Consider the following 13,550-nt stretch of genomic DNA (forward strand, 5'->3'; position numbering starts at 1 on the left):
AGCGAAAACACATTACCACAATCAAAGATAGATATAACTCCGTAATGGATGGATACAGTCTAAGGGAAAAACGTGCCTCAAAAATCAAGAAAATTTGATTCTCGTTCAGAGGGCGCTACTAGTTTTGGCCTACAGTCGTATAGATGGCGTTGACGGTTTCGTTTGTTATTTAACAATTTTAACGCATATCAGTGAAAGAACATGGGTCAAAATCATCAAAATAATTAATGCAAATAAAAAAAATCATTTATCTTCAATTTTAGTTTTAAAGTGTGTCGACAGATGGCAGTGAATTTACTGGGGTTACAAAATTTACTATGACAGTACCGCTCTAGTATAAGTTACTCTATGCCACAATCAATGTACTTTTCGGGACCGCCGCGACCGGGTGCATTCAAACCGATTAACATTAATCATTTATGAACATTATTTAACATTTGAACATTTTGTAACTTATCTAACATTAGAATACGGACAATAAACATTTTTATAACTAAACTCCGGACCTTTAACTTCACCGCCACCCGCACATATTGGTCCTTCGAACCGGATACAGCAAAAACTACCGAGAACATCTGGACTTTGCAATTTTTGAAAATTCCCTTTGGCAAATTTCTGTAGGAGATAATGGTAGACTTCATATAATTATGCTCCGGTGATTTTTCTGCGATCGTATCTGATGGCACAACCCTATTCCAGTGTGCCTGGTCCTGCAAGTGACCCTCAACAACCTGGTGGCCGGTCTCGGGTCCCTCTTCATCAGGCTCGTCGCCGTCATCATCAAGATCGCGTTCTGCGTCCTCGGACTCCCAGGCAAGTTCTTTATCTTCAGTTATATCGTTTTCAGTATCTGATGGATAATTTTCATTAAGAATCAAGCCATCTGTGGTCACGATTTTCATTATTGAGCTGTGCTGTTTTGGGGCATACACTTAAATTATTAAGGGCCATTCACTAACCCGGGGTTAACTGGTTATATCTGTAGTTACCAATGTTACCAGTACAACATTTAAAACTTTCGCGTTTTGAATTTTGAACACATATTAAATCACATTTACATGTATTTTCGTGGGGTAATCACACAAATCTTTTGACATTTTGCTGGGACGTCAGTTAGCCGCGACCACGACCAGTGAAACCTGTGTCGAAACGTCGGTAAATAAAGGTAACAAAATAAATTCGCGATAGACCCGATTGTAAATGTGATTGAATATGTTACCAGTACAATTTATTACAATTTATTCAATGCGACATTATGGTATGACGACATGTTTCGGATTCTTTGGGAATCCTTCCTCAGGCACGAGTGCCAAAGAATCCGAAACATGTCGCCAAAAGTGACTAAAAATAATAGTGAGTAAAAACCGTAGTGAACTAAATATTTTGAAATATGTCTCACGATAGTTTAAGTTCGATTATGGTATGAGTTGCATAACTGCATGGGCTCTTTATAATGATCCCCTTCATAACCTGAACCTGAAGACCTGAAGAACCTGAAGGACGTCAGAAGCCGGTAGCATTTTGTGACAGGATTATTGCTGCCAGCCCCTGTTGCACCAACCTGACAAGTGCGACATGTCAAGAATTTTTTTATACATTCACTTCTCCGGCATGTGAGCGTGACATCGCTCAGTGTAGATCCGCAACCAATTTGTGACCGCCTCATCACAAAACTCAACAGTTGTCACGGAAGATGTGTCGATATCTCTCATCATATGTCAAGAATTACTGACATTTCTACAAATATGTCAATTTAAAAAAAATGCCTGTTTCACCAAACATTTGTCCGCGACATATGTCACAACTTTTCTATGAAGTTGCCACCTGTCACTTGACATATGTCGAATTGTCAGCCGACATTTGTCAGCGTGGTGAAACAGGGCCCAGTTCTTTGATCTCCTGTGGCATATCTTATATATATATATATATATAGGTCTTTGAAAAGGGTGTCGAGACTGACTTGAAGTAGGTTTTTCTTCTTCTAGCTCGTATCCGAAGTATTTAAGAAACAAGATTAATTTTACAAGCTCTTATTTAACTTGCAACAATAATAAATAAATATTAAAGGACACTCTTACACAAATTGACTCAGCCCCACAGTAAGCTCCAAGGCTTGTATGTTGGGTACCCAGACAACGATAATTTATTATTTTTGTATAGCATACAAATACTCAAATACATAAAAAAAACCGTGACTCAGGAACCCAGAAAAGTAATGCCCTTACCGGGATTTGAACCCAGGATCATCGGCTTTATTCATTGGCAGGGTCACTACCCACTAGGCCAGACCGGTCATGCAATGTTTGTATGTTCCTTCAAGCTTAAGTCCACTTCTAATTTGAAACTTCATACATATGTAAGTCGGGTGACAATGCAACACTATGGTACCACCGAGCTGATCTGATGATGGAGACCGGAGGTGGCCATAGGAACTCTGTGATAAAGCAACCTAATTGGGTTTGGGTTTGTTATAATTGTCTCTGTGAGTATAAGTTGTACTAATACTATCAAAAAAGTTTTTTTTTACAAAATGAACTAAAAATACATTACACTGATTTAAACTTTCACGATTTTTACTCATTATTATTCACAACGACGGGACTTAATCGCGTAAAATAAGTTTTAAATTTACCTCCGACGTTTCGAGGACGGCGTTGTCTTCTCCGAGACCACGGGGAAAACGCCGTCCTCGAAACGTCGGAGGTGAATTTAAAACTTATTTTACGCGATTAAGTCCCGTCGTTTTGAATAATAATAAAAATACATGACTCAGAAAACTATTACAAAGAATTGTAGATAACTTAATTATAAATAAATAACCCGTTTAGTTTGTGTTTATAACATTATTTATTAAACAGGTGACCGAGGTGTGTGCGCTAAAGGATGGAACGCCAAGTTCGGCATCGAAGGAGAGCTATCTACCGGTGCCACTGTTGAGGCCTGTATCAAACTCTTCGGAGTTGAGGAAGCACAGTCCGAACTCAACGGATACATCAACACCATTTCTGGAGGAAAAGGTATCTTTTTATTAACCTAATTTAGTGTCCCAGTGCTGGGCAAAGGCCTCCCCTCGTTTCCTCCACTCGACCCTGTCATCTGTAGTTTCCCGCCAGGCGGCCTAGCCAAGGTGACAATCGCTATCGCTTCGCCATCGAATCGCTTTGTGTCTCTCTATCACTCTTCCATATTAGTGTGACAGTGACAGTAGGCATTTCTTCCGCTACGGAGCTTTAGCGATTGGCATGTTGTCTATGGGGCCAGTGCGGATAAAATGCGTCCAAGTCTTCCCGCCATCTCCTTTTCGGCCTGCCTGCCTGCACCCCGGCCAGCACCATCTAGTGTTCCGTGGGTCCGACCATTTTGGCGCAACATTTAGGGAAAAGTAAAAAACAGTCTTCTTCTTCAGGCCTTATTCCCATCTCTATTTGGGGTAGGCTCTCCTAATCCTTAGTCTCCAGAGTGGTCTTTTCTGGGTCGTCTCTGCGTCCGTGTTGGAGTTTTTGAGGTCTTTCTTTATGACGGATATCCATGTAGTTCGAGACCTCCCGCGATGCCCTGGTCTCGGTTCATGTTCCAGCACTTTTCTTGTCATGTGGTCGGCAGGCCTCCTCATGACATGACCATACCAGCGAAGTCGTGTCTCTTCCAGCTTTTCAGGTATAGGCCTTAGAATTCTTTGATTACTTAAGTTCAAGTCATGGACGATAATGTCTTTGGTTCAAGTGTACACCTAACATGTGTTAAAATATTACACAAGGTGTAACAAAAATAGTGGGGATCCGCTTAAGGGCCTCTTATCTTATCTTTTTTTTTTATTCGCCTACTTTGGTGTCCCACTGCTGGGCAAAGGCCTCCCCTCGTTTTTTCCACTCGACCATTCTCATGATCATCTTCATTTTGATCTTTTTTTTTTTTCTTTTTTTTTTGATGATTTCATGATGATCTTCTCGTGTAATTAAATTAAATTTTTGACGTGTAATATGTAACAATATTATTAATAAATGAGTATGAGTATGAGTATGACCCTGTCATAGGCATTTTCCCACCATTATCTTATTATATTAAAATTTTTGATCAAACTGGCAATAACTTTAAAGTAAGTTGCATTCATATTAATTTTAAACAGGTTATTTTTATGATACAAAATTCCTGTTTAGATTATAGGAACTTGGGTATTTACTTTTTATTAGCTGATGCGGTGTTGATATTTACTATACAGGAATCCAGTCTCTATCTACCAAGGGCTCCATCTACATCACCCTCAACCAGATGAACTCTCTTTGTGGTTACATCACAAGTAAGTACATTCGTTTATATATTATTTAATATATATATTTTATTCAAAATATCCTTATAAAACGTAAATTTTTGTTTTGCTTTCATTTTATCAAAATATATTAATCCAATTCTATTTATTACTTGTTTGGAGTAGGTACCAAGTCCCAATACAAATTATTACCTACAATATATTCTCATTATAGTACTTAGTTGTGCATTTATATTACCTACATAATATATTTACATTGTTGTTATATACAGAAATACAGATATAGGGATATACGAATTTCTATTAAAGACAAGTCTTTTCTATATAAAATACATAGAACACACTCATGACTCAAAGAACAAATATTTGTGCTCATAACACAAATAAATGCCATTACCGGGATTCGAACCCAGGACCATCGGCTTCATAGGCAGGGTCACTACCCACTCGGCCAGGCCGGTTGTCAAATACCGGTATTGAATAGCATAATGTTGAATTGGGTTCAGTGATATTACACATATTATGTTACATTTTTATCAATGTTATCTGTTTATTTTATTTTATGTATCTGTGTAATGTTGTGTGTATCTTAAAGGCCGGCAACGCACTTACAACCCCTCTGGTGTTGCGGGTGTCCATGGGCGGCGATAATCGCTTACCATCAGGTGATCCGTCTGCTCGTTTGCCTCCTATTTCATAAAAAAAAAAAAAATTATATAAATAATACTGTAAATACTTTTCGCGTCTTCTTCTTGTACATACATAGTTTTCCCTACATATCATCCACATATCAATGAATAATGTTGTTCCTAATGTTATTATCATTTCTGTGCAGATTACAAGAAGATCTCCAAAGAGACCGTCACCGAAACCTTCGTTATCAGTGAGTATTCAAATATATTTCTGCTTTAATTGAAATCGTTATCAAAATATTTCAACATAACCTGCACAAAACCAACTTTAAAAAAACGAGTTCAGTCACTGCTACTGAAATCTAAAAATAACGACAATTGACGAAATCTAACTAGGTAAATAATTACACACCTTAATCTTTCCGTCTTCCATTACACACTCAGTCACAGTCACATACACACACACGAACACACACACATAATCACTCAAAACACACACGTACACATGTTATGCAAGCCATATCTAGTTTGTATAGAATGCTTTTTTACTCCCTTCTTTTTTTTTTGTGTTTCCACTTAGTTATTGCATGTTAACTGTACTTTTGTGGACATCTGTTATTGGCTATGTTTTCTGTTCACTATGATTTGTATTAATTTTTGTATTGCTGTTGATGCCCCAAATAAATAAAATAAAATAAAATAAAATAAAATAATCATTTAACTGTAGGAAATTATTTGCAATAAAAACTACGTTTATCAAATCTAGCTTCATCATTTCACAGGGAATATAATCGGATTGCGCATATTTTCTCAATAACATTATAAAATAATTTACATTCATATCTGGCTCTACTTTTTTCGCGTGTTTTGAGACGTCAGCTCTTTTATTATTTTTAACGTTCTTGTATTTTCTGCGTCTTTCTCTCTTATGAGTTTTTATTTATAGATACACATGTAATTTATTTAATTTTAAATTTTCAGTGACTACCATCACCGCTGCCATCAGTAACTCCCGCAAGACGAACTGTAAGTATTCTGCATACACATAACTCCGTCAGTTAATATTGTAAAAACAAATGAGAATTAAATAAGCTCCTCCTTGGCTCTACAGCTCACAGAGCCAGTAGTTTTGTATTGAGCTTCAACTTTCCCTTCATCATCATCATCTCAGCTGAAAGTCCACTCCCATCGGCCATCGGTTCTGCGAGCATTGTGACCCGCCCACTGCCACTCAAGATTCAAGATTTAAGCATTTATTCATAAAACATAGTATTTAACATGTCAAGTTTTATAAGTATATACAATTTGATACAATTCATTCACAAAATTGGGTAGGTATAGGTACATAATAGGTACACACATAGTCAAGTCGGGCAATTTTCCCCTTAGTCCATCTTATTCCACATCCACATCGACCTTAAAATCATAAATTCATCTTGTCAGAGGAATTAGACGTGGAATTAGCACTTTCTTCTGTCATTCATTGCAAAGTTATTTTGGTCAGACTCCGCACAGTCTATTGCTTCTCAGACATTTCTGTCTTTTCTTTGTTAATATTTCCATTCCCACATTTGGTTTTGCCATCGCCTTAAATGGAATTACGTGTTATTTCAGCTGGTACTGAAATCATCGACGACCTCGTGAAGAAGTGCAGCCCACACTTCAAGCAATCCGGATACTCAGGTAAACAAAAAAATATAAAATCTTAGTAACATTTGTCAATATCCTGCGGCCCCTGCACACTAGGCTATGCCTGCCACATGGCAGCCGGATTTGGTTTATACAATAGTATTTTTAAAGCATTATACATGACTCTGCTGTAATGGTATTTGCTGGCTTCATATTAAATTAAACGCACTCCTAAAGTTGTCCGTTTAAGATTAATACTCATTTGACAAGCCCGCAAGTTGCTTCATTTATTAGTTATTAGTTTGTTTTTTTTTTTTAGTTTATTCATTTATTAGTTCCCCCCTCAGTATTAATGTAGGTACTTATATTACATCATACATACTTACCCTTTTTTTAGATATCACCGTTCAAGCGTCCGTTATCGAGAATACTTGTAGTAGTGCCAACGGCGACAACGTTGATTGGGATGGAAATAACAACGGGGGCAGCACTGAAAGCAATACTGGAGGCAACACTAAAGGCAGCACTGAAAGCAGCACTAGTGGCAGCACTGGAAGCAAAACTGAAGGCAGCACTGAAGGCAACACCGGAGGCAGCACTGAAGGCAGCACTGGAAGCAGCACTGGAAAGAACACTGGAGACAACACTGGCGTTTCCGTGGTAAGATATTGATAATAACTAGTCCACTATAACTTGGATCTTTTTAAATCGAGAGTGAATAAACATCTTTTAAGCATAAGCAAAAGCATAATCATGATCATGGTAAGCATGATCCATCCTAGACTGCATCGGCACTTACCATCAGGTGAGATTGCGGTCAAATGCTTGCCTTTTTGTAATAAAAATAAAAAGCCGACCAAAAACCTCGTTTTCTTGGAATATTTAATGTTGGTATTTATTAACTAAATACATTTTACCTCTTTTGTTTTTCTTCAGGGCGTCAATCTCGGTCTTGGAGAAGTCCTCAATGGAATCTTTAAGGTCATCAATGGTGTTGCCAACACCGCTCTGAGTGCTCTTGACGCCTGCGTTAATATTGGTAAGTTATTTGACAGACTATATTATATAACATCAAATTAAGGTATTGCCAGTAATATTTTGCAACAAAATGCTGAGTCAAAGCCTTTTCCCTACTGCACACATTGCTGGATCCAATGTGCGATTTTCTGTTTGCGTGTTGTGCAATTTTGTTTGTTCGTTTTATATTGTAGTTGATACGTGTTTTCCATTTTCTTACACACTTTTGTAATTGTACTCTTTTCTTCTATTTTATAAACCAACTGATTTGTTTTCTTCTTTCCAGTTATCCGAACCTTGAAGGATGTCTTCGATGTCGTAGGCAACTGTAAGTTCAATAATTTTACTTTATTTAAGAAAAATATGATTGACAAATATACAACAACTTTTTTTACTAAAAAGTTAACAAGATTAACGTTGTTGTGCTGTTCTTTGTATTGTTTTATGTAATGAGGTGTGCAATAAAGAGTATTTGTATTGTATTGTTGTCTGTGAGTATTTAATCAAATCGTACAAACTGAGTTAGACCAATATTCCATTATTTGAATTGAGTTTTACTTAAGTTGGATGGCAATGCAATGTTATAGTATCATCGAGCTGATCTGCTGGTGGAGACTGGAGGCTGCCACAGGAACTCGAAAGTTTATAACTTATATGATTGTTTATTTATGGTATCTTACTTCTAAATCCTCTTCTGCAGTGATCCTGGTTCTCCAAGTGGCCCTCAACAACTTGGTGTCCGGTCTCGGCTCCCTCTTCGTCAGACTGGTCGCTTGCATCATCAAGATCGCTGTCTGTGTCCTCGGTCTCCCAGGTAAGTTCAACATCATTGTTGACATCATATTTTCTTTTTAATGATCTATAGGATTAAGAATCACAAATGAAAGTCACAATTAAAGTCATAATGTGTCATCTAAATTTTATCAACCGACCTAAGGTTAAAAAGAATAATGTTAATTTTTGTTACTTTGGGGATCTTGTTCTTATACAAGCTCTCTCTAATGTGCCCGATAAATTCTGTCATCTACCACCTCCTTCGGTATTATTAAAATACCATGTATTTTGTTAAAATATTGGGGAGCCTAGCTTCCTAAGCACCAGTTTTTACGGAAGCCACCGCTAGGGCCGCTAAGTCTAACGCAAGGGGAAAAATACGTCCTTAGTATTGGGTTTCATGCCAATATTTTCCTACGCCGTAAGCCTAGTTAATAACAACATTTCGTAACATTACGTTTTGGTCTTATTGGTCCCACGAACGAATCACGAACGGTTGGTAGAATCTACGGTCAGTTCATGTTGAAATATTAACGAAATTATACTCTTATCACAGGAGACAGCGCTGTGCGTGCCAAAGGCTGGAACGCCCGCTTCGGTGTGGAAGGGGAACTCTCAGTCGACGCCACCGCTGAGGCCTACGTCAAGCTTTTCGGACTTGTCAACGCTAAAGCTGAACTCGACGGATACATCAAAATCATTTCCGGAGGAAAAGGTATGTTCGTACAAGTGTATTTACATATTTAAAACTGTATTACCAATAGTTTTTTAGTACCTAATGTAAGGTAGCAATTAGGTACTTAAAAACAAGAATGACTAACATTTTTATTTGTAATTTTAACGATTTTAAGTATTCGACGTGTAACAATACAATTTTAAACCTATCTACTATCAGTTTTCTGTGTCAAGTCATAGAACACATAGGGACTATTGATGGAATTATAATTACGTTTTTATGTATATCAATATTAATGCTGTATCTTTTCATTGCAGAAATCGAAAAAACCAGCGGTTCCATCAATATAGTCCTCAACAGAGTCAACACTCTTTGCGATTACATTACCAGTAAGTGTTTTTTCTATTTTTTATTTATATATTGTATTTTTTTCTGTTGTAAAAATTGTCTTATTTTTTTTATGATTCAGTTCATTACAAATAACTGTGTATTTATTTCATTTAATATTTGATGTTTTCTGAAAGCGTTCTGTATTATCAATTTCATTGAAGTTTTTTTGCTGTTTTGTCAGTATTGTGTCACTGTTGCCAAAGATAGATATAACTCCGTAATAGATGGATACAATCTAGGGAAAAAACGTGCCTCGAAAATCAAGAAAATTTGATTCTCGTTCAGAGGGCGCTACTAACTTTGGCCAACTGTCGTATAGATGGCGTTGACGGTTTCCTTTGTTATTTAACAATTTTAACGCATATCAGTGAAAGAACATGGGTCAAAATCATAAAAATAATTAATGCAAATAAAAAAAATCATTTATCTATATTTAAATACATTTTATCGTATTTTTATAAATATTTATTTTTAGTTTTAAAGTGTGTCGACAGATGGCAGTGAATTTACTGGGGTTACAAAATTTACTATGACAGTACCGCTCTAGTATAAGTTACTCTATGCTGTAGCTTAGATTATGTACGGTGGGTGCCCCAACTTAAGTACCCACGTCGCTTTACTAATTGTATAAAAAAATTGGATACTTATGTTACGGAACCGACTGTTTAGCTATTTTAATCTGTAAAATTCTATTTATAATGTAATCATCATTTGTATGCAGACTACAAGCAGATCTCTAAGGAAACCGTGACGCAGACCTTCGTCATCAGTGAGTATTCAAATACCTTTATTTAATTTTTATATAATCATCATTTAACTGCCTTCTTTTCTCGTTACCTTATCGCTGGGGATCGTGACCACATGTAATTTGTCTCCATTTTGTGCGGTCATAAGCCATGTGAACACACGGTGCAGACTGCCAGCGTGCAGCGGCCGACCTCTTAATATCATTCTCTTGCTTTCCACATAGCTCATCATCATTATTTCTAAAAAAAATTTTAACAAGCCGAATCGTCTGCGATCGATGCTATTAAGCTTAGAATAAATTTAAACGTGGAAAAATGACTGCCTTGGGTGTGACTTGAACTCCAGAGCCCGTGAGTGTCAAGTCTCACCCAAGGCAGTAATTTTTCTACTTTTAAATCGTTATTTCTCTTCATTCAATTATATTCAACTGTTTATAGGTACCAAATAGAGTTATTGCGTTTCTTAATCTTCAGTTCATTATTCGATTATCTGATCAACAGGGCTCAAACAATTCATGTAGATGACGTAAAAATTGATGTTTGTGTTTATATATTATATTTTCATCTGAATGACAATGTCAGTTAAAGACTTTATGTACTCGGCTCATTTCAAGTGACGATATCGTTTAATTAAAGAGTTTGATGTGTAATTAGAAACTGAGATAGATAACATACAATGTGCATACACTAAAGAAAAAGTGACCCAGTCCACCGGTGGCCGAGGCGGGAGTTGAACCCGGCGTCTTCAGCTTACGCGGCTAACGTCTTGACCACTAGACCACTCGGCCAAGTACATACATACATACATATAATCACGCCTATTTCCCGGAGGGGTGGACAGAGACCACAGATTTCCACTTGCTACGATCTTGACATACCTCTTTAGCTTCCTTCACTTTCATAACATTCCTCATACACGCTCGCCGGTTTAGGGTGCTCTTGACCTGGCCTTTCTTCAGGATTTCCCCGATCTGATCAGAGAAAGTCCGCCGAGGTCTGCCCCTTCCAACCCCCCCAAGCCAAGCCCGGCCAAGTAATGATAATTAATTAAATGCAGATTACCACTGCATACTATTTGAAATCATCCTATGAGTGGTTTGACGTCATCCGCATGAATTGTTCGAGCTCTGCTGATCAAATATAAAAATGTTGTTATGAAAATTCATATCAGCTTGAATTCATATCATGAGATGTCAGCTTTCTTATTATTTATCTTAAAACGTGTTTTAATGTTTCCTGTGTTTTCTCCTATTGATATTTGTGAATACATAATGTGTTTCAATTTTCAGTGACCACCGTCGCCGCGTCCATCAGTAACTCCCGCAAGACCAACTGTAAGTTTAGTGTTTTTCATAAACATTTATTACATATAACATTTAAAACTTTCGCATTTTGAACACATATGTCGAAACGTCGGTAAATAAAGGTAACAAAATAAATTCGCGATAGACCCGATTGTAAATGTCATTTATTACATCTTCTTGTAAGTCATCTTTTTAAATTTTGATTGTTGTCGCTCTTTTGATTTTAGTCAAATCATTAACTTCAGCTTTTTCTGGTAAGAGTCTATCTAATCTAATTCTGCACCATCATATTTTCATAGTAATTTGATAGCTATCTGTGCAAAGATAGCTTGGTCCGATTCTATCTGCTTATTAGACAAGTTCAAAACTTGGTTCCAATTTCCATGATGTTATTGATGTAATTTATTGGAATTTATTAGTCTGGCAGTAGCTGGTCAATTCAGTATCTAAGTTTTATGACAATGACATTATCGTAATATTATTTCCAGCTGGTACCGAGATCATCGACAACCTCGTGAACAAGTGCGGCCCATACTTCAAGCAATCCGGATACCAAGGTAATTTTTTTATACCACGACGGTGGCAAACAAGCACATGGCCCGTTAAGCAGTCACCGTAGCCTATGGACGCCTGCAACTCCAGAGGTGTTACATGCGCGTTGTCGACCCTTTAGAAACACTTCTAATCGAATTTATCGAATTTAAACTGCTGTGAGACATACTAACATTAAATACACCACACACACACACACACACACACACACACAAGCTCATTCCACAGCGAGCGATTTATGTATATCGTCCGCTTAAAATTAACACTCAAACCTGCAAGTTGCTACATTTCCCGCCTCGACAATAATGTCCTATTAAACTTACTCTTTATAATAATATATATAATAATAATATTTGTAGATATCACCGTCGACGTGACCGTTATCAAAGAAAGCTGCAGTAAAGCCAACGGCGATAATGTTGACTGGAATGGCAACGGTAACAACGGAGGCAGCACTGGAGGCAGTACTGAAGGCAACACCGGAGGCAACACTAAAGGCAGCACTGAAGGCAGTACTGAAGGCAACACCGGAGGCAACACTAAAGGCAGCACTGAAGGCAACACCGGAGGCAACACTAAAGGCAGCACTGAAAGCAGTACTGAAGGCAACACTAAAGGCAGCACTGAAGGCAGTACTGAAGGCAACACCGGAGGCACCACTAAAGGCAGCACTGAAGGCAACACCGGAGGCACCACTAAAGGCAGCACTGAAGGCAACACCGGAGGCAACACTAAAGGCAGCACTGAAGGCAACACCGGAGGCACCACTAAAGGCAGCACTGAAGGCAACACCGGAGGCAACACTAAAGGCAGCACTGAAAGCAGTACTGAAGGCAACACCGGAGGCAACACTAAAGGCAGCACTGAAAGCAGTACTGAAGGCAACACTAAAAGCAGCACTGAAGGCAGTACTGGTGGCAGCACTGGAGGCAGCGACACCATCACAGTAAGATTTCAACTAATTAACAAAAGTAAAGAATATTACTTCAAAATAAACAAAACAAACCGGTTCAAAATTTATCATAAAAATGCATATCACACGACTTCCTTATTTTTTTAGATTTAGTAACCTGAGGCGTTGTTTTTGCGCCTATCCATACTTAATATTATAAATGCGAAAGTCTGTCTGTCTGTCTGTCTGTCTGTGTGTTCTGTCTTCACGCTTAAACCGCTGAACCGATTTAGATGAAATTTGGCATAGAGATAGGTTGAGTCCGTGAGAAGGACATAGGATAGTTTTTATCCCGAAAATCATCCCTTAAGAAAGTAAAAAGCGGGGTGGCATTGAGACAATTAACGAAGTGCCTGCTAATTTGTGTGCATAATATGCTCAAATTTAGATTTCTATGAGAATTTTTCCAGCGATACTTACTTTAGCTGCTGTTACTAAGTCCGCGCAGACGAAATCGCGGGCAAAAGCTAGTTATTTATATGTCGAATTTCCCCAAATCAGTAAGCCATATATCAAAGTTGAAATTACATTATGCTTAGTAGGTGGTCAGTTCACATACGTACCTGACAAATGGTTTGTCTTAAGCGAGGTAGTTGCAGGTCTTCGTTCTC

At 37.7% G+C, this 13,550-nt stretch overlaps 2 protein-coding genes and 1 long non-coding RNA gene across 3 annotated transcripts; 2 read left to right on the plus strand and 1 right to left on the minus strand.

Annotated features, from left to right (window-relative positions):
- Positions 1-5,880: 5,880 nt before the first annotated feature.
- Positions 5,881-12,462, plus strand: LOC134753314 (uncharacterized). The gene is made up of 3 exons (XR_010128815.1): positions 5,881-5,925; positions 11,924-11,992; positions 12,347-12,462. It is a non-coding gene; the product is annotated as an uncharacterized LOC134753314 (long non-coding RNA).
- LOC134752997 (uncharacterized) lies at positions 6,492-11,865 on the plus strand. Its single transcript, XM_063688757.1, has 10 exons — positions 6,492-6,582; positions 6,926-7,188; positions 7,465-7,567; positions 7,832-7,873; positions 8,246-8,359; positions 8,876-9,034; positions 9,313-9,384; positions 10,107-10,154; positions 11,421-11,465; positions 11,855-11,865. Exons 1-10 carry the CDS (start codon positions 6,492-6,494, stop codon positions 11,863-11,865), a joined length of 948 nt encoding a protein of 315 aa, XP_063544827.1.
- A 2-nt stretch (positions 12,463-12,464) lies between the features above and the next one.
- On the minus strand, positions 12,465-12,929 carry LOC134753079 (uncharacterized; the record flags this gene model as incomplete). Its single annotated transcript, XM_063688842.1, has 1 exon — positions 12,465-12,929. A coding segment is annotated over exon 1 (465 nt), but the record flags the coding sequence as incomplete, so codon positions are not given.
- Between the last annotated feature and the right edge of the window lie 621 nt (positions 12,930-13,550).

This window comes from Cydia strobilella, chromosome 26 (assembly GCF_947568885.1).
Source record: "Cydia strobilella chromosome 26, ilCydStro3.1, whole genome shotgun sequence".
Lineage (NCBI taxonomy): Eukaryota > Metazoa > Arthropoda > Insecta > Lepidoptera > Tortricidae > Cydia > Cydia strobilella.